This window comes from Tachypleus tridentatus, chromosome 8, assembly GCF_004210375.1.
Source record: "Tachypleus tridentatus isolate NWPU-2018 chromosome 8, ASM421037v1, whole genome shotgun sequence".
Lineage (NCBI taxonomy): Eukaryota > Metazoa > Arthropoda > Merostomata > Xiphosura > Limulidae > Tachypleus > Tachypleus tridentatus.
The window spans coordinates 108,586,663-108,610,900 of record NC_134832.1 but is presented as its reverse complement, the minus strand read 5'-3'; the positions used below and the strand labels follow the sequence as shown (position 1 = coordinate 108,610,900).

General features: G+C 33.7%; 1 protein-coding gene across 2 annotated transcripts in view; it reads left to right on the top strand.

The window, feature by feature from the left end:
* LOC143223178 (uncharacterized) overlaps positions 1 to 24,238 on the top strand; it is a 54,051-nt gene that overhangs the window by 26,412 nt on the left and 3,401 nt on the right. For both annotated transcript variants that reach the window (XM_076450755.1, XM_076450756.1), the window contains one exon: positions 22,512 to 23,307. In XM_076450755.1, coding sequence (XP_076306870.1) covers positions 22,512 to 23,307 — 796 coding nt within the window. The remainder of the gene's footprint in view (positions 1 to 22,511; positions 23,308 to 24,238) is intronic.

Sequence of the window (24,238 nt, the reverse complement as noted above, 5' to 3'; positions counted from 1 at the left end):
CTGTGTAAGACAATTATACATATACAGAACAAGAGCTGAACGATTCATTCCTATATGAAATTACATGGCTGATTTTATAAAGATGAGCTAACGAAAGTATGGGACCTGGAAAAAATATAATGGTTGTTTTTGTTTTTGAAGTAGTTATAATAATGTGGTATCTTAATTATCCTGATTTTATTTTAATAGTAGCCTTAGAAACCTCAAAAACAGGAGGATTCTACAGAGTATTCGGAAAGTCACTGTGCAGTTTTGTAATCATATTTTATTAAGTCTATTTCAAGCCAGCAACTGATAGCAGTGTTTAGAAACAAAATAAGAAGAATTCAAGTCTGTATTGATGCCAATGAGGGTCACTTTCAACATTTTTTATAACTGCCATTCATATTTACCTCCTGTATTCTATATTGAAACATGTCTGTTAATAAATATATAAGTGCGCAGTGACTTTCCGAACACCCTGTATAATACCGTATTAAAGAGCAACACTGTATTTTCTCTGTCTGAAACTGAACCTTTATCAAAAGAAAGAAATTGGATGCGGCATCTAAATAACCACAATGTTTATTTTATAAAACAAAGTCAAATCTAAACACGTGAACAAGTATTTATATGATCGATTGTTCTCTCGCCAGTATATCTCTAGCCCTTGTGTCCTGTATGAATAACTGTAATACACAAGAATGTTGATTTTATGCACATCGTTACTGTTAAATACTATTTTATATAGTGTCCTGTATACAAGAATGTTGATTTTATGCACAATGTTAAATACTATTTTAACTGTACTGTAATATACAAGAATGTTGATTTTTATGCACATCGTTACTGTTAAATACTATTTTATATAGTGTCCTGTATGAATAACTGTAATATACAAGAATGTTGATTTTTATGCACATCGTTACTGTTAAATACTATTTTATATACAGACTTAGATTATACATTAGATTAGACTAGAAACATATTAAGAGTAGTGATAATTTAGTTAATATTAGTACCGCTGCTTTTTCGTACATTTTATACATTTCTAGAATATATATAATAGAACAAAAATTCAAAATTATTGTTCACATAAACGGATTTCTTGAATAAGTCTTTCAGTATAATTTATTTATAGGTAATTTGGGATTATATTGACACAAAGTAATCACTTTGGACAAAGTTCCCCCCCGCTAGCGCAGCGGAAACTCTACGGATTTGTAACGCTAAAATCAGGGGTTTGATTCCCCTCGGTGGGCTCAGCAGATAGCACAATGTGGATTTGCTATAAAGAAAACAAACATTTGGACAAAGATAAATCCAAACACGCAAAGGTATATCAAGCTTTTCCAACTCAAATTTCACAAGAAAACAGTTATTGCTGGAAAATGTTCGTATAATCGTGCACGTTAAACCTGTGTATCACAATTGTTATCTTATTTAATTGTTATTAATAATATAGCAGTCACAACATGTACAACTATTAATACCTATTGTACGGTTATTATGTATTCTAGTTCGTCGTTATTTGGTAATTTTAATCATACTTTATGCCCCACTCATCAGTACCATCATTTGTTATTTTTTATTTTCGTACTTACTGTCTTCAACGGTCTCTTCACTTCTCTTTCTTTCTTTAGTTAGGCTACTGAATACAAGCAAGTAAGTATAGACAGTACTGCTTTAAAAAAAAAAAACAGTTATTAATTCAGTTACGGGCAGCCCAATCTACAGGTACGTTAATCTATTTAAAATATCTCAGTAAATTAGAATGTCGTTACAGGAGGTTTTACTTTACATGATTTTCTTTAAACTTTTGAATTTAATGGCGTAATTTTTACTAGCATGAAAGTAAAGGAGTCTTAAATAAAAAAGAAAGACTGAACTAATTGAATCAAGAGAAAGTCACAGGATATAAAAGTAAAACCTGCCTTTCTTTCAAGGTAACATCCTTATGCTGCAGAAGCTTCAAAATATAATTACATGTACAGTTTTTACCTATAATTATATGCTAGAAATAACAATTGCTCTGTTCGTTAACAAACAACAGATTTTTACAGTGTAGTTGGGGACGACACTTCTAGTTCTCTGAGAAATAACACGTAAATAATTGGTGTCTGATATTAATCTAGAAGCTGACAGGCCAATCCAGGGCGGTTATTGTGAACACCTTAACGTCCCCTGCCGACCACATTAAGCTAGAAGGCGGGGGGTCTCTTTCTTTGGTCTGACAGCAACCACGTGTTGCCACTTATTTTTCTGTTTCAACTAAGAGCAGTGGTAAGAAATCACGTAAACGCCCTTTATTTAGGTGCCAATCAGTTAGCTGTTGAGCTTAAACCGCTTTTAATTAAACATATTTTAATGTTCTTCTATATCTATGTTGTGACACTCTCCGCAGTATCTGTACTTCGCATTCTGAAATCAAAGATTAGGACTGACAGTAAACTTTCTTTTTAATGTCATCACATTGTTCTGTGATTTAACTGAAGAATATTTCGTCCTCTCCAGTTTAAACCAGATAAGCTTCTTTAACTTTGCTAAAATCATCAACATGGTATCGAAATAATTGTTTCAAATAATATTAGCGAAAACCAATACGTCCAAAAGTAATACTTGTGTTTAGATTAAACACGTTTATGATTTCTTCAATTCTTATTTTTATCAATTTTGTCTTGTAGTATAAAAGATAATGATTAAACCTTTATAAATAAATATACATATAATATTTCATGGTTTGTTTGATTGTCCACATAAGACACCACACACATGGTATATCATGTACATTTCTTAAAGCAACACATCGTGACCTGCAGTGACTTACAAAAATTTGCCACAAAGTGAGATCTCACAAGAAACACGAATGAAAAATGCACTACACAACGCACCACGAGTTTCATTCATGAACAGAGATGCACGACTTATGATCGGGTGTTTTGTTTTCATTTTTATAAATGGTTAAAGAAGAAAACTAAGTTTTTCTACTATAAGTCTATACATCTTATTAACCATACGCAAACAGTTTGTAAAACAAAATAGAGAAAATGTGTACTTTACCCGAGACCAGTACTTATCGTGAGTTTATCATAACGCCGACACCTTGAAATAGTGAATGGTAAGTTATGTATTTCATAGTAATGTTCGTTAATAATTTCATTGTTTCATGCAGTATTTTTTAAAATTTCTGATGGGCTTATGCATGCGATCGTTTAAGGTTGTGATATTTGTTTTTCTTTAGTGGGCTCACAGTCTGTTTGGAATTATCAACAATGTGATTATCTAAAGATATGTTACATCTCCAGCTATTTTTCTTTATTATTTTAAAGATATGTTTCATATGTGATAATTTTACTTCCTCATTTAGAACCTTTTCTTCACATCGTTTCCTTTGAACACTTTAAAGAGCTTGTTTCAAAAGAGCATCCTTTAAAAGAAATGAAGTTTTTATATCATTTTAATGCTGGGTAAATGAGTATGATGCAGGATGCTTTTCTATAACTGCTCTCACTTTCGTGATCGAATATGTGGGAATTCAGCCCGAGCATTCTTATCACACGCTTAACAGGTGTGTGTGTTTTTTTTATTACAGAGCCACAACGGGCTCTCTGCTGTGTCCATTGAGGGTATAGAAACCAGATTTCTAACGTTGTAAATTCTCAGACTTATCACTGAGCCACCAGGAAGCATTCTAATTTCTACAACACTGTAAAATGTATGCATAGCAAAGTGAGACACGCGTATCTTACGAGATATTTGATGAGCAAAACACTAAACAACTTATTTCAGCTCAAAAAAGATTAAATTATTATGAGTAAGAATACTCTTAATGATGTTTCAATGAGAAGTATACTCTGAGTGAAAATGAATCACCAGTGAAAAGTAGTAGTAGGTTTCAAATCAGTTGTCATCAATTACGGTTTTCGGTAAAAAAAAAAAAAAGAGTTGTGATGAAAGAAATCAAGGTAAGATTTAACGGCCCGGCATGGCCTAACGCGTAAGGCGTGCGACTCGTAATCCGAGGGTCGCGGGTTCGCGCCCGCGTCGCACTAAACATGCTCGCCCTCCCAGCCGTGGGGGTGTATAATGTGACGGTCAATCCCACTATTCGTTGGTAAAAGAGTAGCCCAAGAGTTGGCGGTGGGTGGTGATGACTAGCTGCCTTCCATCTAGTCTTACACTGCTAAATTAGGGACGGCTAGCACAGATGGCCCTCGAGTAGCTTTGTGCGAAATTCCAAAACAAAAAAAAAAGTAAGTTAATTAAACAATTTTTTTAAAAAATGACAAAAGAATGAAATTATTACTTACGAGAGAATTTTTTCAGTTGGGAATTTTCCAAACCAATGAATAATTATAGCATATATAAAACTATGACTTGTCGAAAAATAAAACCAGATATTTATTACCGGTGTTCATTTAAACTTATAACAGTATTTAATGCGATAAAGTGATAATAGTAATTAACAGACATCTTCATTTGAGTGTGTACTGCAGCGTTTTTAAATTTAGTTTAAACTGATCCACTGGTGTTACAATACTCCCCCAGTGGCACAGCAGTATGTCACCCAACTTACAACGCTAGCAACCAGGTTTCGATTCCCGTAATAGACAGGTACCTCGTTATGTAGTTCTGTTCTTGCTCTAAACAACAAAGGAAAGTTGTGTTACTTGACAAGTTAGTAATGAACCACGTCACCTTTTCTAAACATAATACACCAACGATCGAATTCTGACCTCCTTTGAAGCTCTGTGCCATTCTGAAAATAAATGTCTAAGTCTGCTTATTTTATTTTATGCAACAAAATTTATTACTTCTGGTGAGCGTTTAGTTCTTAATTCTACGTTTTAATCCAGTACACAAAACATCGCATACGTTTTGTACATTTTTTTAAAGTTTTGTTTTGGTTTTGCTCTTTTATAGGGAAATATTGTAGATAACATAACAACTGGCCCCCCGCTAGTACATCGGTAATTTTACTGATTTACAACGCTGAAATCAGAGGTTCGATTCCCCTCGGTGGGCTCAGCAGACAGCCCGATGTGGCTTTGCTATAAGAAAACACAAATACAAACGTAACAACTAAAACATTACTGGATTTTCTTTATTTTTCAGCTTTGCAAACTTATATTTACTTTTTCTGTGATTGTATTAGTTTCATGTTTTGGTTTATTTACAACGGTTTTAGTATGTATAAGGTTACATTAGCAGATATCATTTCAGATTCAACATTTATACTACATAATGTATACTTTATCAATTTCTATAAAGCTGGCTTGTGAGTGGCCCAGTATTTACGTCATAAGGCTGTTAACCTGAGGAACCATTATTTGTGTTCTTGCCGCTGAAACGGCCTGGCATGGCCAAGCGCGTAAGGCGTGCGACTCGTAATCTGAGAGTCGCGGGTTCGCGCCCGCGTCGCGCTAAACATGCTCGCCCTCCCAGCCGTGGGGGTGTATAATGTGACGGTCAATCCACTATTCGTTGGTAAAAGAGTAGCCAAGAGTTGGCGGTGGTGGTGATGACTAGCTGCCTTCCCTCTAGTCTTACACTGCTAAATTAGGGACGGCTAGCACAGATAGCCCTCGAGTAGCTTTGTGCAAAATTCCCAAACAAACAAACAAAAGCCGCTGAAACGTGCTCCGCGCTTTGAGATGCAGGCTCGTGCAGAGCCACGACGACCAGATACCATTGTTTAATCAGTTTGGTTTGTTTTGAATTCCATGCAAACCATGAAGTATATCTATGTTAGGCGTCCCTTATTTAGCATCGTAGGATTAGAGGGAAGGCAGCTAGTCGTCATCACCCATCGATAATTTTTGGGCTACTCTTTTACTAACAAATAGTAGGATTGACCGAACATTATAATGCTCCCATTTCTGAAGTGGTGAGCATGATGCATGTGACGGGGATTCTAACCCGCAAACTGCAGACTGCGACTAGAGTGTCCTAGCTACCTGGTCAAGGCGGGCCAATTTGGTCAAACATGAATAATCGAAAAATTGGCAGTGAATGCTATTGACTAACTGCTTTCCTTATATATATCAATTCAAAATTAGGGAAGTCTGTACGAATTGTGTAGGTCTGTACAAAATCGGGACCAAACAAACAAAAACCATGAAGAACAGATGTATTGTACTGAAATTGATCGATATGTTTTACAAAGTGTTTTATTTGGACAAAGTCTCTGTTTTAACAATACATCCAAATTAAGTATTAAAATCCTGATATTCATTCACTTCCATTGTTTAATAAATTCTAAAGAAAAACTGCATCTTATCCGTAAGACTTTTCGATACCAGTACGTTGTATAAGGTTAATTACGTTTTTTATACAAGTTCGCAGTATATAATTAATTAAGATTTTCTGGTGCAAGTTTGGACTTTATAACTGATTACGACTTTCAGAAGTTCGGAGTGTGGAGTACACAGTTAACTAATACTTTTCTAGGTAAATTAGGAAGACCCAGCATGGCCAGCTGGTTAGGGCGTTTGACTTCTAATCTGAGATCTATCGGTTCGAGTCCTTAACACATCAAATATGTTTGCCCTTTCAGCCCTGAGGGCGTTATAATGTTACATTCAGTACCACTATTCAAAATAAACAAATTCGAGCCATATAATTAATTTAGGTTTTCCAGTACAACTTTTGACTATTTAGTTCATTACGATTTTCTAATCCAAGTTCCGAGAATATAGTTAAGATATTCTGGTTACAGGTTTGTATTTCCCGCTTAGTTTAACACTCAATTTCGGTACTTAAGTAATTCTTTGAAACTTTAATTTCATCCATCATAGATACTTTTTAAGTTGTTTTAAAACCGTTTATTTATTAACTCTTAGTTTTCCAACATATTTTATGGGATTTTGTTTTTGTATACCAATACAAATAAACATATTTATTGACTGTTTTAATTTTAGATAAACTGAAAATAATGGTTAATTTTATGCTAATTATAGTTCAAGTTCTGCAATTATTTTTAATCACGTGAGGTCAGTCGTTTTACGTTTGTTTATTTTAAACTATATCGTGATAATTTTTCAATAGCCTTGTAAAATTCCTGTTTCGTAAGAAAACTACATGTCTTGCTCATTATGATACTCACTAAAAATATTTTACTTTATTTGTTTGTTTTAACGCAACTAAACAAAGTGGGCTACCTGCGAACTGTTTATCGAGAGAAAATGAACCCGGATTTTAGAATTCTAAATTCGTAACCTTACAGCTAAATCCGTGAGAAGGACAAAATATTCGCTACGTAGAAATGTCATAAGGTGTAAAAATTCAACGTATGTTTTACTAAATACTTTTATTTAGCGAGTTTGTTTGGTTTTTTTATACTCAAAGTTTTTAACTTACGAGTCAAAGTAAAGAAGAAATATAATTCGAAGAAAGACACAGTTTTTGTTCGGGCCTCTTTAATATTTTAAAAGATAAGGTTTGAACCTACGTTTCGGTAAATTCTTGTTCCTTTCTAGTACTACTGAATAGTTTAGTGCCACTTATTTGCAGGTCTCCTGAATATAAAATCGTAGTTAAAAATACTTTGAGTGATTGGCGCTTAGAAACTGTTTAGATCGAGATCTGAAGCTTTGTGAGATGAAAGCTCAACATTGTCAGCGTGAACCATGGGATGTAGATTGCATCTTGATACTAAGTATAGTAGGTCCAGCGTCAGTAAATAGAAAATCACCATAATGGTTGAGTACGGAGGAGCACTTAATTTGGTCCTGCTGTGTTTCCTGTTCATCCACGGGTCGTCATGTTAGGCCTAGAAACATCTGGCTGTTCATATTTTCCTTCGTGCTGAGAAGCAACTCGGTAGAGTTTGTAGCTAGTTAATGAAGTAATAAACATGAGGAGATGCGGGAACAAGAAGTCAATAGGTTACTTGGCAGAAAGGGGGAAAGAATGGAAACCAGGCACGAAGTCCATGGTAAGGGTTACAGGTGAAGGGACTTATCAACATTCTCTAGCTTGCAGGAGGTCAGTGTGCCAAAGGTCTATAAAAGCTTCTTTCATATTCAAATATTCGCGGTGTATTCAGTAAGCACAAGTAAGCGTTCTAGTCATTTTCAATATGTACAGTTTGATATTTTAAGGAGCCGAGATATCGTACTTATTAGGGGATATGAGGAGTACAAACAATATTAACTCAAAGGGGGGTGATAATCCTTAAGTTTGAAATTTTGGAGCGTTAATTGCAGGCAATATGGCTAAGGATCATGCTGACCTCTCATTTTGTAAAGAAGAGCTTCAGACTAAGAAAAAAAAAACTTGACTGTTGAGAAATGTAGTCAAAGATTTCCATCATTCTCTTTGCAATAATTGTTGAGATGTTCTCCAGTCTAGGAAAAGTTGATACTTGGATTGTTGAGATGTTCGCCAGTCTAGGAAAAGTTGATACTTGGATTGTTGAGATGTTCGCCAGTCTAGGAAAAGTTGATACTTGGATTGTTGAGATGTTCGCCAGTCTAGGAAAAGTTGATACTTGGATTGTTGAGATGTTCGCCAGTCTAGGAAAAGTTGATACTTGGATTGTTGAGATGTTCACTAGACTAGATTGCTGAGATGCGAGCCAGACAAGGAAAATTTGATTACCTATCAAACATGATATTCGGCTGTTGTTGAGAAAGTTATAAGATATTCGAATTTTGTTTAAAGTATACAGAACTTTAAAGCATAAAGTTTAAGACGGATAATTTAACAGAAGAAAATTATATGTATATATAAGTTTGAGAACTGCTAACGTTAGTTGGAAGAACACATTAGCATAGAAAATGAGGTAAAAAACAAAAATTGCTGGAAGATTTGTTAGAAAAAGGATTGTTGGTTCAGAAGAATTTCTGATTAAAGTTGGTGCCAAAAGAGGGCGCATTGATGAAAAAGTTTGGTTCAGGGTTAAATTAGGTGCATGTATGACACAGGTGGATTAATGATAACTGAGAGTAAGAGCAAGCTGAGGTGTCCTTGGTGAGGATTAAGTTTACCTCATGAATGATAAATGGTAACAACAAAATAGAAGATAGGATATTCGTAGACATGTGATGTTAAAGAGAGTATAACTGATGAAAAAAAGATTAGATCAAGTTGACATTTAATGATTCCCGGAACTTCTCCCTTAGACAAGAACAACTTTCAATAGTGGAATTATTATAGAGTCGAAGGGGAAGGGAGGTTAAACTTACCAGCTTCGCATATGCAATCATGTGGCCGCCAAAGAAATTATATCCTCTTTTTTTTTTAGATATAGTTTTAATTGGCCACAAGAAAAGACTTATTAGATTCTTTCATGGACCAAACAGGTTACGTCGTAAATTGTAAATACGTTCTTACTGAATTCTCCTCTAGTATTCTTAAGCCTCGTTGATTTAAAACTGGTTAGTTAATATAACATGCCTTTAAGCACCATACACATAGATTAGTGATGTCAACAAAATTAAGTAGTGTAGAAACTACACTAAAATATTTTTTATATTAAATAATTTAGTGTTTCTTCTATATTTCATAGTTTAAAGATGATAGTTTTTATCTTAACGAACGTTTATAATTTGTTCAATTTTACGTGTTTTTACTATTTAATGTTTTTTCGTTAGGTAACAAATTTAGGACAAGGGTAAATTACTGTGTCTATGTATGGTTACACAAAAGCACAAAATCCAATTTTACAGTGGGCAAATTCTGATTTTAATTATTACATTTCGAACAGTAATATTGGGTCATTATCAGGTAAAAGTTACATTATATTTGTTTTTTGAATGTAAAAGTCGCTGTTATTCATATTTTGAATTAATTATTCAGTTTAGTAAGTTCCTTGTGAAACATCAAAACCGACTTTGTACAAACAAGTTGGAAAATTCTTTTAAGCTATTGCATGAACTAAAGTAAATATTACGTAATATATTGAAAGAGGAATTCACATCTAACACTATACTTTGAAATTTAAGACAAAATTAATATAAATAAGCAGGATTTCTTAATACATGGGAAGTCAACGTAAACTTTGAGAACTAAGTGATACAAGTTATCTATTTCCAGGTTGATAAATATAAATAAAAGTAATCAAAGTAAATAAACCAAATACAAAATATTTTGCTCGTCTTAAATAATATTATACGCTTAAGACTAACAGAAGTCAACAATGGCTATGGGAAGAGCATTGTTAGGATACTGATATACAGAAATGTAAATCAACAGAAACACATAAATAAAAACAAATTACGGTATGTTTCCAGAAAATGTTACAAGATAATAGAAATAAAACAATAACACTGAGAAGCAGAAAGCAGGTTCAGATGACGTTATAATTATTTTTATATCAAACCTTTGAAAATATTAGCCATACTCACTTCAGGCCAACTAAACTCTACGGAAAATAAATCATTTAAAAATATTCGCTTTCACACTAATTTTTCGTGTTTTTTTTTTTTTTTGTACAGATTGTGACCTTTAGAAAAGTGTGTATACTATTAATTTAAGCTGCCAAGCTATTAATATTCAATACGTTTACAGTTTCGTGTCCGATTGTCCGTACTCATATAAGTTATTAATGAAATAAGTCACATTCAATGGTTAACTCAACAACGTCCTAATACCTCTATCTTCCTTTAAATTTAGAAGCATGACATTAAGCACCAAAATTATGTTTTGGAAAGAAAAAAAAAGTATTATTAACACTATACTTTTGTTTTTCTACTGTATTTTATTATAGGTTATTTAATTAATCTTTATTGATTTCTAAATTTATGGACATTTCCCTGTCTAGCATACCATACATCGTTTCTTAATTAAGATATAAACTGTCAAGCCACTCGTCGTTTGATTCTTCATAGAAAACGTCTGAGTGATTTATCAGAGTATTATCTTTTTAAAATCTAATGAGTAAGTTATATACTATTAACATCATATAAATTTTAAAGTAATAAATATGTTAAAAGTTATATTATCGATCGCATTCCTCTCCAAACACCTCCACGTATTTTTTTACCAGTTTTAAGCTAAGTTCTCACTTGTATTGATAGATAGACCAAAAGGATGGGGAAACGATAGAGAGGGATAAATGGAAATGTCATAGGGTTGGGTTAAGATTGTTATTTGTTATCGATATTTGTTATTCATGTTGGAGCAGTTAAAGTATAAGTATTCATAGGTTCCAGTTGATTACAAAAACATGCATAGAGCGACAACTCTAGATACAGTTTTACTAATTTACCACTTGCTTTTGACTTTCTTTTGCTCTTCTCAATAGTATTCTGAGATTGGCTGATACCGTGCTGTACTTTGTATAACTCCACCATGGATCTTTAAAAATCTAATATGTGTTGAAACTGAGCTGAGTTCCAACCCACAGGATCAGACAGGTGTTACTATTATATTAGAGATTAGAGTTATTAACATTGTTATTTATATATATATACAGATAGATTCTCATCGCTTCATCACCTGACTACGTAGGTTTTCTTCAGAACATAGCTTTCTTATGCTGATATAATAATATAGTTAAATCTAGAAAAGTCGTTGATTTGTTTGAAATTTTCTCTATTTATTACGGTGCATCAGTTTATCCAATAACAATAATAAACACTAGTTCTTAATGTGTTTCCTTTCTTATTAAAAAAAAAAACAACCGATAATTATGAGCCCTGCCTCCCCCAGTGGTACAGCGGTTTGTCTGCGGACTCCCACCCCTAGAAACTGGGTTTCGATACCCCAGCGGGCAGAGCACAGATAACCCATTCTGCAGCTTCGTGCTTCACTTTAAACAAATATAAGCCATAACTCTCAAAGGCTCTAAATATATGTTAGCTCAAATTGATTAGATTAAATATCTTTTCTCTGATCCTATTAACACGGCATTCAGCAACTATAAACACAACAAGAATGTCATTATTATAATCCAATTCAACCATGCTAGAGAACAAAAATATCCTTTATCTAGGACAGCCCTTTGCTAAATAGCTTTATATGTATTAAAGTACGTCAAATTAACTATAAAAACATTTTCGAAATCCAAAATTTATCGAAGAAATATTGCAACCTAATTTTTTTCTTTTCTGTTCAAAATCATATATTTTAACCATAGAATATGTCAAGTAGATGGTCATATTCCTTTTAACATGTTGTTATTGTTTACTGAGCACTACTAATAAAAGTTATTTATCAGAAGGTTATAAATATCCAAACGACATTTGACTCTTTCTCTACTAACATATAGCCTTATAACATCCTATTTCTAACCTAACATCTGTCTTTAACCAACATCAAAGAAAAACTTTAGCTCTAGCTTTGAGAACAATAACATTTTAACTACGAGTAGTAACTGAAAAATAATAGCACTTTTACACATAAATATTTCAACCAGGTTTTTGTCAATTCTCGCGGCAAAACTGATAAACGTTCATGAGGAGCGTTGTGCACTTAATATGCAATCTGTGATTTAGTGAAATATCTTCACAGTCAACCAGTTGATAAACATTTCGATTCTTAACGAACGGATATAGCACTCAATGACCAACAAACAAAATTAATTTATTAATGTGAGATCTAAGCAAGGTATATGGTAATTGTAAAATGGTTGTAAGGGATACCCTTAATGAATTTATCTGTGAAAATTATTTATTTATTCGTATTCTGAAGACATAGGAGCAGTATTTATTTCATGTGTGTCACAGTAATAAGAGGCAGAGCTTGCAATCTAAGTTATATAATCGAAGCACAAGTAGAGTTAGTCGCTAAATCAGGCAGGGGTAAGATATGCGTCCCACTAACCTGTCACCTTTAGAAAATATACACTCATTACTAGTAACCCAACCGTGCTAAACGTCATTATAAAATGTCTTTCTGCTGTTGCGAATGAGAGTCCAGTGACAGCGAGTACAATAAATCTGATATTCGGGCAACAAGCTGATAAGACCAACTAGTCGTTTCAGTCCTCAATGGGAAACGTTGCAACTCATTCAGACCCTCTGACTAGACACTCGAGTATCTTCATTTGCTTTTCTCAAAAGAACATTGAAATCCTCGGTAAAAACAGTATCCAGACATATCAAAAACATTCCAAATATAAGTGGAAAAAATACGAATCCCAGGAATTGTTAAGTCATTTACTGCTGAGTGTGTTGTACGACTCCCTATAGCATTAGTTATAAATAAATGTATCATTTAACTCTGATGACCATAGGTGTTAGTAATTCTATCTGATTGTTTTCCGCCTGGAATAACTGTTTCTTATAACATGATAAATGCTTTGTAGTTCATTACCCAGTGTATGTGCGCAATACATAGACTTGTTTAAAGAGTATCACGTATAATGTAATTAGCACATAAACATTTATACTACACGTTTTGTTTTTTTTTATCAATGACGATTAATCTTTTCTAATCTCTTCATTTTCACATCCAAAATACGAATATGTAATGCCTAGATGTTTCAACTCGTGAAACCTAAAGCTACGTAATTTGTAGTCAACTGTAAGCCATGAAACTTGTACTAAACTTTAAACTATAGGTATAGAGGTAACTTTAATTTATCATATAAAAGTGAATTGACATGTATGTTATATGTTGTTTACTTCCAGGTCACTTTAATGCGTTAAAATAGTTTTTCTTCAAACTATCGAACTCACAATCCATTACTTAAAAATTCGGTTAGAAGCCGTCATTTCGAATTATAGAATTTGCATTTCCCTCCCATTTGTGAACTTGTAAACTTCAAAAATTGTAAATTTTAGTTAGCATAAAAAGGGAAAAAAATAAACGTGTGGAAATCATGAACATCTATACACGTAGTTTCTGTGTTAACTTACTTCATACACTTATATTAATGTTCGTTATCATACTTGCTCATTAGAAAGAGCAGTATGTGTATTTACTGCTTAGTTGTTAACAAATAAAATTACGAGAGTATTTCAGAGCTTTTTTGTTTTATGTAGGTTTTATAAATACAAGCTGTGTCGTTCATATTAGAACAAAGTGACGCCTGTCAAAATTACCTGGCGAAAGACAAATGTTCAAGAACACTTCATATCAAGATGGTTATCACTGTTGACAGCACGTCAGAATTAAACAATCACGAAATACATTTTAAGATTTGAACAGCAAAACGTTTTTTTTTATTATTTTACAAATAACCCCTGTGCCAAGCCGGACTATTTTAGGAGGTACTGACAAGTAGTTAAGGGTGGAGAACCAGATTTCTAACACCCTATTAAATCAAGCCAGTGAAAAAGCGTCAGTCGGGTCTGTCCATCGTGTTAGGTCTCAATAATACTAACATTTCTAATTATTCATGCCTGTGTGATATAATAAAAGAAACTGTGAACTTTAGTAGTTATAAAAAAAAAATCTAACCTATATAAAAGAGAGTGTGTGACACGTCACGCTTGATTTCTTGGAATAGGAGGAGTCGTAAAAGCTAAAATGCATTTCTCCATATATAATAGTTCGATTACTGTTTGCCAGTTACGATTTTAGTGAGTGGGGACGTGAGAACGTATAAATGTAGGGGATATTGGTATATTAAGCCTGAAGTAAAGACGTAGTGTGGGATCACCTAACCTAGAGCCAAATTTATCATGAAAGTAAAAATTTTGATTCAATTTTAAATTTACATTGTTTTTTAGTTAAACTATTTACTATAATACCACTGATATTTATAATAAAAACAAACCTCTTTAATCAACGAAGACTTAATTTCAGAAATCAACAAACTGTTTACCAGTTTTGTTGTCTATATAGCTAGTTTTATACTTTCAGTACATAGATTAACAATAATATTAAAATATGCTTATGTTGCTAAGCGACATGACATAAAAACATTGTTGGTTCATAGTGTTACCAAAACGTACTGAGTTTTCTATATGTTACAAGTCGTAAATCTAACTGATTTTCGACAACAATTATTCTTCAAAAACGCCCCGAATTTATTTTATGAATCATCTTAATTTTGATTGGCTCGTAAAGGAATTTTTCAAAGTTTGACTGTCTCGATTGCACTTTTCTATCGTTTTGTTGGTGAAGCTTGATTTCTCAAAACTATTTCAGTTAGCTACGAAGTGGGAGGTTAGGTTCTATAATATGGTGTGGTTAAAAGTGTACTATAGACGACACGTCGCTATTTAGTATACTGAGATCACCCTTGCAAAAAATTGAATAACTTCCGTACTGCGTGATAGACCTCTGTTTTATTTCTAACTTCACAGTATGTTACGCGTTCTTAGGAATGACGTATCAAAAAGTAATATGTAATATGCCAGGCTTATGTTTATGACAAATTAACATATAACTTTGAAAAAAACAATCTGTAAAATTTCTGATAGAATATTTATATTTTATCACCTAAAATAAAGTATTTATTTCAGACTTGCAAATAAACTATTTCTCCTAAATATATAATTTTGTATTGTTTAAAAAACTGTTTAAGGTCTTCACGGAATTCTTTGAAAGAGAATTGAACATTCTTGAAAAATATAAAAACAGCTTATGTTGATACAGTTAATCTGCATGTAAGTAGAACTTATTCATAACAAACAGAAAAGAGTGAAACTAAACAGAAAAAACAGTAATAAATATTTTTTAGCATTTTTAGTGTATAATTTTTCGTTTTATAAAACTACGTTTACAAGTTTTTCGTAAGCAAAATGAGGTCCGGCATGGCCAGGTGGGCTAAGGCATTCGACTTGTAATCTGAGGGTCGCGGATTCGAATCCCCGTCACCCCAAACATGTCGCCCTTTCAGTCGTGAAGGCATTATAATTGGACGGTCAATCCCACTATTCGTTAATAAAAGAGTAGCCCAAGAATTGGCGGTGGGTGGTGATGACTAGCTGCCTTACCTCTAGTCTTACACTGCTAAATTAGGGACGACTAGCGCAGATAGCTCTCGTGTAGTTTTGCACGAAATTCAAAAAACAATCCTAAGCAAAATTTAAAGAAACAGTTGAAATATGAGAGTTAATTATGACATTTTAAAGATAATTATAATGGTTTTAATGAACTCCGATTCATGGTTTTAAAATGCCTTACAAAATTTTTATTGATTCAAAAACCTTCCAAGAAAGCCTGTTCTCATGTCATTGTTTATGTAAAATTATACTGTTCACCAAAGTATTGCGCTTTGGTTGTTAGTGCAACAAATACATAATTATACGCATCGTAAAGTAGTGCAATGAAAGTAAACCATTATACACGAAACATGGCGTTATGTTTGAAAACTACTATGTGTGTCTAAGTTAGCGGTGTGAAAATAATAGTTTAATATCCTAATGCTATTAAGCTCAATATGTGTGGGCGACAGAGATGGTAGTTCATGAATGAATTTTCAATCACTCCTTCTTTACTAATGTAGGATCTGATTTCTTTCAAAGTAACTTTAGAATTCTATAGCACTTAGGATTAAATTATATGTTTCTTCAGTTAAAAACACTGTTTTTAGAGCTGGATATTTAAATTGAATACGAGGGGCATAAAACTCTAATGTGCTCTAGGATCTGATTTCACAGACGTCAGTCAACATCGCTACAGTACATCTTATGCCGCTAACGCATTAATGATGATCGAAGACCACTGGGAGCTTCCATGTGTAGGTTTACGCGTGTGTTTTTGTTGTTGTCGTTTTTGTGCAGTTTAGAAGAAAACGAAGAAGAAAAAAATTTGAATGACACAAAAAATAAAAAATGTGTTCAAATCATCTCTTCAACATTTTCGGTTTAAAGCATTGCGTTGGAAAAGAAGAAAATCAAGTGGGCGACCTACCATTTGTAAGTGGAGTAAATAAATATGTCCGTTCGTGAGGAGAAAAAGTGTCTGAGTTAAGGAACATTTAGATTGATTACCTTGATTTTTTAATAATGTTTTACCAAACTTTACAAAATCTTAACTAGATTTCCTTGATGTTCATAACGTTCGTTTTAAGTTCTGGTGACAAGGTTGTGTCTGAACCAGCCTTACGAAAAGATAAAGTCATAAATGATCTCTGTATCGTTTTATTTTATTCATTTCTGACTCATTTTTCACTGCACAATGCCAGACGTTTGGGTCAAAAACATGGAAAGTGTGTGTTTTATTATTGTTGTTTCTTTACTTGAATTTGTCTTGGAAATCTATAAAACCACATTTATCAGTCAACTGTTTTAAGTACAAGTTACTTCTGTTTGTACTGACGCACAACATTTTGCTTCAAATAACTCAATATTTAAAATATTCTAAAGCAATGGTTCGGAAACTTTCTTGTTTTCAAATCATCCGATAATTATTTTTTTTTGGAGGAAGGAGACTCGGCGGATCACAGAATAACGATATACTTTAACAAAACAAAGTAAGCACACCAAACAACTACCGTATAGTTTAGCAAAACAAAATAAGCGCATTAAAACCAGTATGATATTAACAACAAACTTAAGTTTTTACTTCTTAATGTAGTAGATGAGCCTGTTTTTGTTTATTTTTAATAAAATTCTGTAATTTCCTTCATACAACGTCCGTCAGTTCGTTAGTCTTGGGTCAGTTTCAGTGTCCATCCTGCTTTGTATCTGATTTTTAGGGCCGCATCAGAAAACGGACTGCTTTGTTTATACGTTCTGGATACTTTCCAGTTTTCTGAGTCCAATTCTTTAACAATGATTTTTTTTAAAATTTTGACCTTAATTTTTGTTGCTAGTATTGTGTTCTTTGCAGTTAAGCACAAAGCTACACAATGAGCTATGTGTGCTCCGGTTTCTAGCGCTGTAAATCTACAGACGAACCGCTGTGCCATTGGGAGGTCTGTTGCTAGAAAGCTCCAACAAGTGTCCTTCTTCTTTCATGGATGAATCGGTACCCAAGACATTATTTTTACATTGCATGAAAAGCCTCTATTAAAGAATACATTTGCTCACTCAAAAGCCGAATAACGTAGAGTTTTAGGCTTTTCCTCTTAATTTACGCACATACACACATCTATTCTGCTTATATAGCTGAATTTTAAGGTCAGTTATATCGAATGTGCTCCATGATCTAGAAACGCTATCTCTTTCGGTATTTATGAAACCTTCCCGCGAACCCCAGCAAGAGAACTACTGTTCTAGTACAATGTCTTTTAACCTTTTCGAAACCTAAAACTGTCTTGCTGCATCCTTAAATTGTTGTGAACCAGGTAAATGTAAGTACAATCATTAGGATATGCATATGAATATTCTGTTATCATTTTGGCTTGTCTGTTGTTTATTTGTTTTATGAAATATCATGAATAATTAATGTGGTTGTGACGGACCGACTCCAATCCACGAACCGTTGGGTGAGAAAAACTGTTCTAATGCATATTGATAAAGACCACACAATTACAGCTGCTTATCTGCTATGATCATTTAATATATATCAATAAAGAACCTCTTTATTAGTAAATTTATTTCACGTATGTTATCTAGTAGCTTATTAAAAGATGCGGCTGCAGTGATATTATTTGTTTATAAAATTCTGTTCTATTTACTTCATTTAAAACTTAAATAAACTTAGAGAGAAGTTACAGTTACTTGACTGTCAAGTTAACCAGAAATAAGGATATTTTAATATATTTCATTTTAATTTATGTGTTTTTCTTGTTATTTATTTATTGCCTTTCCATAGCCCCTCCCAGTGGGAGAGCGGAATGTCTGCGGTTTCACATTGTTAGAAACCGGGTTTCGATACCCGTGGGGGGCAGAACAAAGAGAGGCCATTGTGTAGCCTTGTGCTTAATTCCAAACAAACAAACTTTACCTAGTTTTCATGTCAGAAAAAGTGAAACAGTTGCATAAGCATTTTCCATAAAGAACCACAGAGGTACCAAGTATTTTGATTTTTTTTTCCTTTTCTTTCATCCTTACGTAATTGGCGCCAGTGGCAAAGCGGCATGTCTGCGAACTTACGACGCTAGAAACCGGGATTCGATATCTGTGATAGGCAGAGCACAGATAGCCCTTTATGTAGCTTTGTGCTTAACTATAGATAAAACAAAATCTAAGGTAATTAACAAGGAAAAAGTTCTAAATTACGCTTTACAGCATTATCTGTAGAAAATAAGTTGTGTTTCTGTAAGTGTCGCTTTAATTGCAAGAGAATTATTAGGACTTATTTTTATTCTGGTCTTCTGACATCACAATGTGTAACTGTTTGTTTTTATCAACAGAATTTAAAAAGGTAATCTGTTGTTGCAAGTCGTGAGTCAACCAGTAGAAGTTCTGAAATAGAATTGTTTTCGAAACCATAAATCAATGAAAACTCAGTTAATATATATATTTACAACAAATTTTACAAAATCTATTCTAAATACCTTTATTATTATCATGTAAATACATGTCTAATTCTAGCTATGTTCTGTCCTTCATATTCAGATATATATATACAATATCTAATACCTATTTTTCTTTGAAATCTGTCAAAGAATCAAGTATTTCAATTATTCCTGTACATATGGCAGAGCTACAAAAATAACATTTTACTTGACATAAACAAAATTCACGCTGTAAGAATACCGCAAATATAGCATTAACTAAACGAAAAGAAATGTTTTGTCTACAGTTATCATTATTAATGTAAAACGTAGCTTCAAGAGGTTTGTTTGGCCGTATTGTTTTGTTTTTAAAGCTGTTTTTATTTTTACTGTTTTTGAAGTACTTAAGTAAATCACGTGATAAAAACGTGGCTCGTGCTTGTACACTGTGGTAAAATTCTGTCAAATAAATATTCCGTGATTAAAAATACGATTTTAATAAATAAAAACGAATGTTTGAATTATATTCTTGTAAAATTAGAGTTTTGAAATAGGCCATATTTGGTCTTGGAGATTGGTACAGTCTGTGCCTTTTGTGCATACTGATAGACAAATAAGGCATAATCCTATGTGGATGTAAATGGATTAATATGCTTTGTCAGAAGTTAATCTATAGAATCAGATGCATAACTGTGTATATCCGCTATTGTTTTACATAAAAAGTATTGTTTAAGTATTGTTTGTTCACCCACTCTTTGTGTCGATACTAATCACAAATTATATACTTACTCCGGAATTATTTCATTTATATTCTTTGCATTACGATTATAGTGTATATGAAATCAAAATTTTGAAAGCATTTCTTGCTTAATTATAGTAAAATAATGAAATTGTGGACACTATAAAGAAGCTTAGATCACCAACCTTCATGTATATTTTGATGAATGCGATATAAAGCGGGTATAATTTAATATTTGCAGATTATAGGATGGTTATAATTCCCAGTTTATACCTTCGTATATATTGTAAAAACCAGAACTTGTCTTTTCCCTTTGTATGATAAGGTTTATGTACGACACTAAAATTATGATTTATTTTCATTTCAGGACATATTATTTTTATATACTGATGTAAGGTGTCCTCGTATTTTATATTAAAGTTAGGAAACTGTCATCTAATCAAACTGTGAGTCGTTGCTTTTAGACTTAGAATATAATAACAGTTATTAGTAGCACTTAACTTGCCGAAACGTCATTGCTATAAATGATCATCAGTCATTTAGAAGGTGTACCAACCCGATCTTTTGATCTTAATTCATGCCTAACCATTCCTAAATGACTAGCCTAAACCATCAGTTGTTTTTAAACGATACCTAAACACAAAATAGCCTTCTCAAGTAGCAAGTAGATTCCATGCCATGAAACATTTTTGAAACAAGACGAGAAACTAAGATTTCAGGTGTAACCAGGGAATAACTCGCCTGTGAATTTGTGTATTTACAGACAAACCATCTAACAGAATTTATAATAATAGGTGAAAGCATAATTTCTACCGGTTCTAAATTATTATATTTCAGACAGAAAGGTTTCTGACGTGAGATGAATTCAGTGGTTTAACTTAGGGAATGCGTAGCCTTGAAAAGCACGAAGGTAGCTGGGTGTGAGAAGGGCGCGTGGTTGGGTGTGGTGTCTATTGAAAGAAGGAAGCACGAACCGCAAGCTGGTATTATTAATAGCATAGAACTCAACCTCTCAAGTTTCAAAGTAGCAATGACAACAATTTTCTTTCTATTGTCATTCTCCGAAATTTGGAGGCAGATGCACGAGAGCTTATGTTGGTCTCAGAGACAGACGTGACCAAACTACTCAAACATTTTTCTCAAAAAATTTTACCGAGTCCTAAACCAACTTCTAAGCCATGTAAAATTATTGTGTAACTGTTAGTAAATTACAGTGTACTTTGCTACGGCTTTGGGCTTGGCTGTTGTTGGTGAACTGGGTAAATATGGGAAAGTCATCGAAAATTGCTAGGCTTTTAAAGTTAAAATTAAATGGCTTAGCCACTGACTCCATTCTGCGCGGATCTGCAACTCACGTGACTATTATTAGTATTAACGACTCAAGAAAAGAAGATAAAAAAGCAGAAACATATCAGATATAAACTTGTCTTTCAGACCCATGCCACTAACCTTATATAGGCAATATTTCAACTTTCAGACATTAGATATTGCTTAAAGACTTTATGCGTAACTTGATGGCAAGTGCTCAGGTGAGTTCATAATCAAGAAGTCCTTGACGAATTCTTCCGCACACTATGGCGCCCATAATGTTTTCATAAATAACTCAAAGCTTAGTCTACAAAATTATGTCCTTATTTATAGTATAGAAACGAGGCTATCACGATTCATGTGTTCTCATTTAATGAATGTGGTGTAGTCGTTGTTCCGAGGCCTGTTTAATATTATATAGGTCTTGTACATTCTCACGGTTACAGAACCACAAATATATTATGTAACCTCCAACATTGTTGTGAAGTGCGAACTTATTTTGAAAATTTAAACTTAAGCTTATTCTTTGAATGTAATGTTAAGTTGTATATTTCGTTGCTCATTTCATTAACTCAGTTTTTTAGTGCTCCAGAAGCTCTGAATTAAAGTAAAATAACAGCGTTACGGAAATAACACGTAATCGCTCTAAACTTCGAGCCTGGCATGGCCAAGCGCGTAAGGAGTGCGACTTGAAATCTGAGGGTCGCGGGTTCGCGCCCATGTCGCGCTAAACATGCTCGCCCCCACGGCTGGGAGGGCCGAGTAGCTTTGTCCGAAATTTCAAAACAAATCTCTAAACTTCTGGCCGACTCAGACAGATATCTTTCTTATTTTGAATACTTAAGTATACATCTCATTATCTTGGCACCATAACGCTGCATCCAAATTACGTTTCTGAAGTTAACTAAAAGTATCAAAAGCCATAAAACCCAGTGTACTATACTTTTCTACTTTTTTATCATAATTTTTATTAACTTGCAATTTTTTTCTATATAATATTTAGTCCTAGCCTAAACAGAAATATCTTCCATGGTGTTTAAATATGTTAATCAATCTTACCTTTTATTTTTGTGTGATTAATTCTACGAAAATTTTCAGATTATTGAACTTAGCTATCTCAAAATATTTCAATCGACATTACGTGATCACGACACCAAAAAGACATTCCGTAAATATTCACAGTATCATAGAAGTTTGTAATGATACGATTTTTTATCTGTGTGTTGTTTACACATATACACATATTTATCTTCTCGACAGGTGTCGCTCGACAGAAAACCACAACTCCTCATTGTGTGAAGTGTTCATCCATGCATGTTAATGAAGGTTATTCAGTGACAGACCAACGAGAGACACAAGCGTCGTGGAACAGCTTGCTTTCTCTAGCGTACAAACATCAGTTTACGGAAGTTGGGAATTCTTGCACCATGCGCACGATGTTACAGAACCTTTACTCTCCACCTCAGATGCATATCGCAGCTCCTTTCCCCTTGCTTCCGCATCCTTTTGTCGCAATGATCGAATGTACTAGACACGTGGGAAGGTACCCGATATTTATGACAGAATCTACTCACACTCCGGAAGCGGGTCAAGAGAGGACTGAAAGTTCTGATGACAAATTAGAGAAAAAGGCTTTAGTCTTTGACTTATCCACTTCTCTGTCTAAAAAGAAACCTAGGTTTGATTTTTCTAAGTTAGCTGAATCCGCTACATCGAAAGACGATGATCTGGATTGTTTTCGTCCTAAATCCGTAGACATTCAAGGACGGAACAATCCAGCCCAAACATCAATGTCTGCCATCATTGCCAGCCATACCTTTCCACTAGCAACGCCTTACTACACTAATTTAGGCGCTGGGCTGTTTAGCCGTAAAGGGACACGAGGTAGATGCACTTCGCGCCCCAAGAAAGAATTCATCTGTAAGTACTGTCAACGAAGGTTTACAAAGTCCTACAACTTACTGATTCATGAACGGACACATACTGATGAACGCCCTTACACCTGTGATGTATGTCAGAAAGCATTCAGAAGACAAGATCATCTCAGAGATCACAGGTAAACGAAAGACATCTTGAAAAAATTTTATTAGTTTAATCCTCTCAAGTAAGGGAATAAACAGCCACCTAATTATTAACTGTCTCATTGTTTTGAGTATCAAAATTGGTATTCGCGTGGTTCGACTGACACGTTTGAGTATCATATAAAATCAAGCGTACCATTTACTCTCTGATTGTTACTAGACGTGTAAGAAGAGTGTAATTTTCCCTTCAAACTATTATATAGACAAATACCGGGCAAGTGGCAATGATGATGTAATACTGTGGAATGTTGACCAATTATGACAATCAATCATTTATTATACTCAAGATGTAGCAAGAGTAAAAACACCTTCATACGCTTGAGTGTCACATGCGATAATCAGGTTTTGTAAGTGTCACAGTCATGAGCATACTCTAATTAATAACTCTACAAAAATATTTTAGTAATTAAGTAATTCATATAATAGGTCAAAAAGCATCACAGGCTGGGTCATGAATTTGTGCCAAACAGTGAAAGGGTTAAACTTCTAAAGTTATACTTGCATGTTAAAAATAAATGTAGGATTAGAGATAGTGCAATATACGTTCCCTGTACAGAATTATCGTACAAGGTATTTTCCCATTATCACAAGTAATGTGTGATTGAAGAGGCAGAACTCATTTTATCTTAACCTGCTCCAAAATCAGTAAATTCTTTCGAAGAGGAAATTAATAGATTATAACTGACTACATCTTAAATAAATATGTACGTTTTTCATTTGTCAAGGTAAGCATTAACACCTAATAGTTCAATGGTGGGCTTCACGTGCGAGTTTAAAAATCGCCTGCCAGAGATGCATGCGTATGACACCACGTGAATATTACACTAGGCGCTTGTAAGAAGTGCTAATAATATCTTGCGGCGTGGTTTCTACGTTGTTTTTTTTCTTCCGTCATTGTAGAATCTC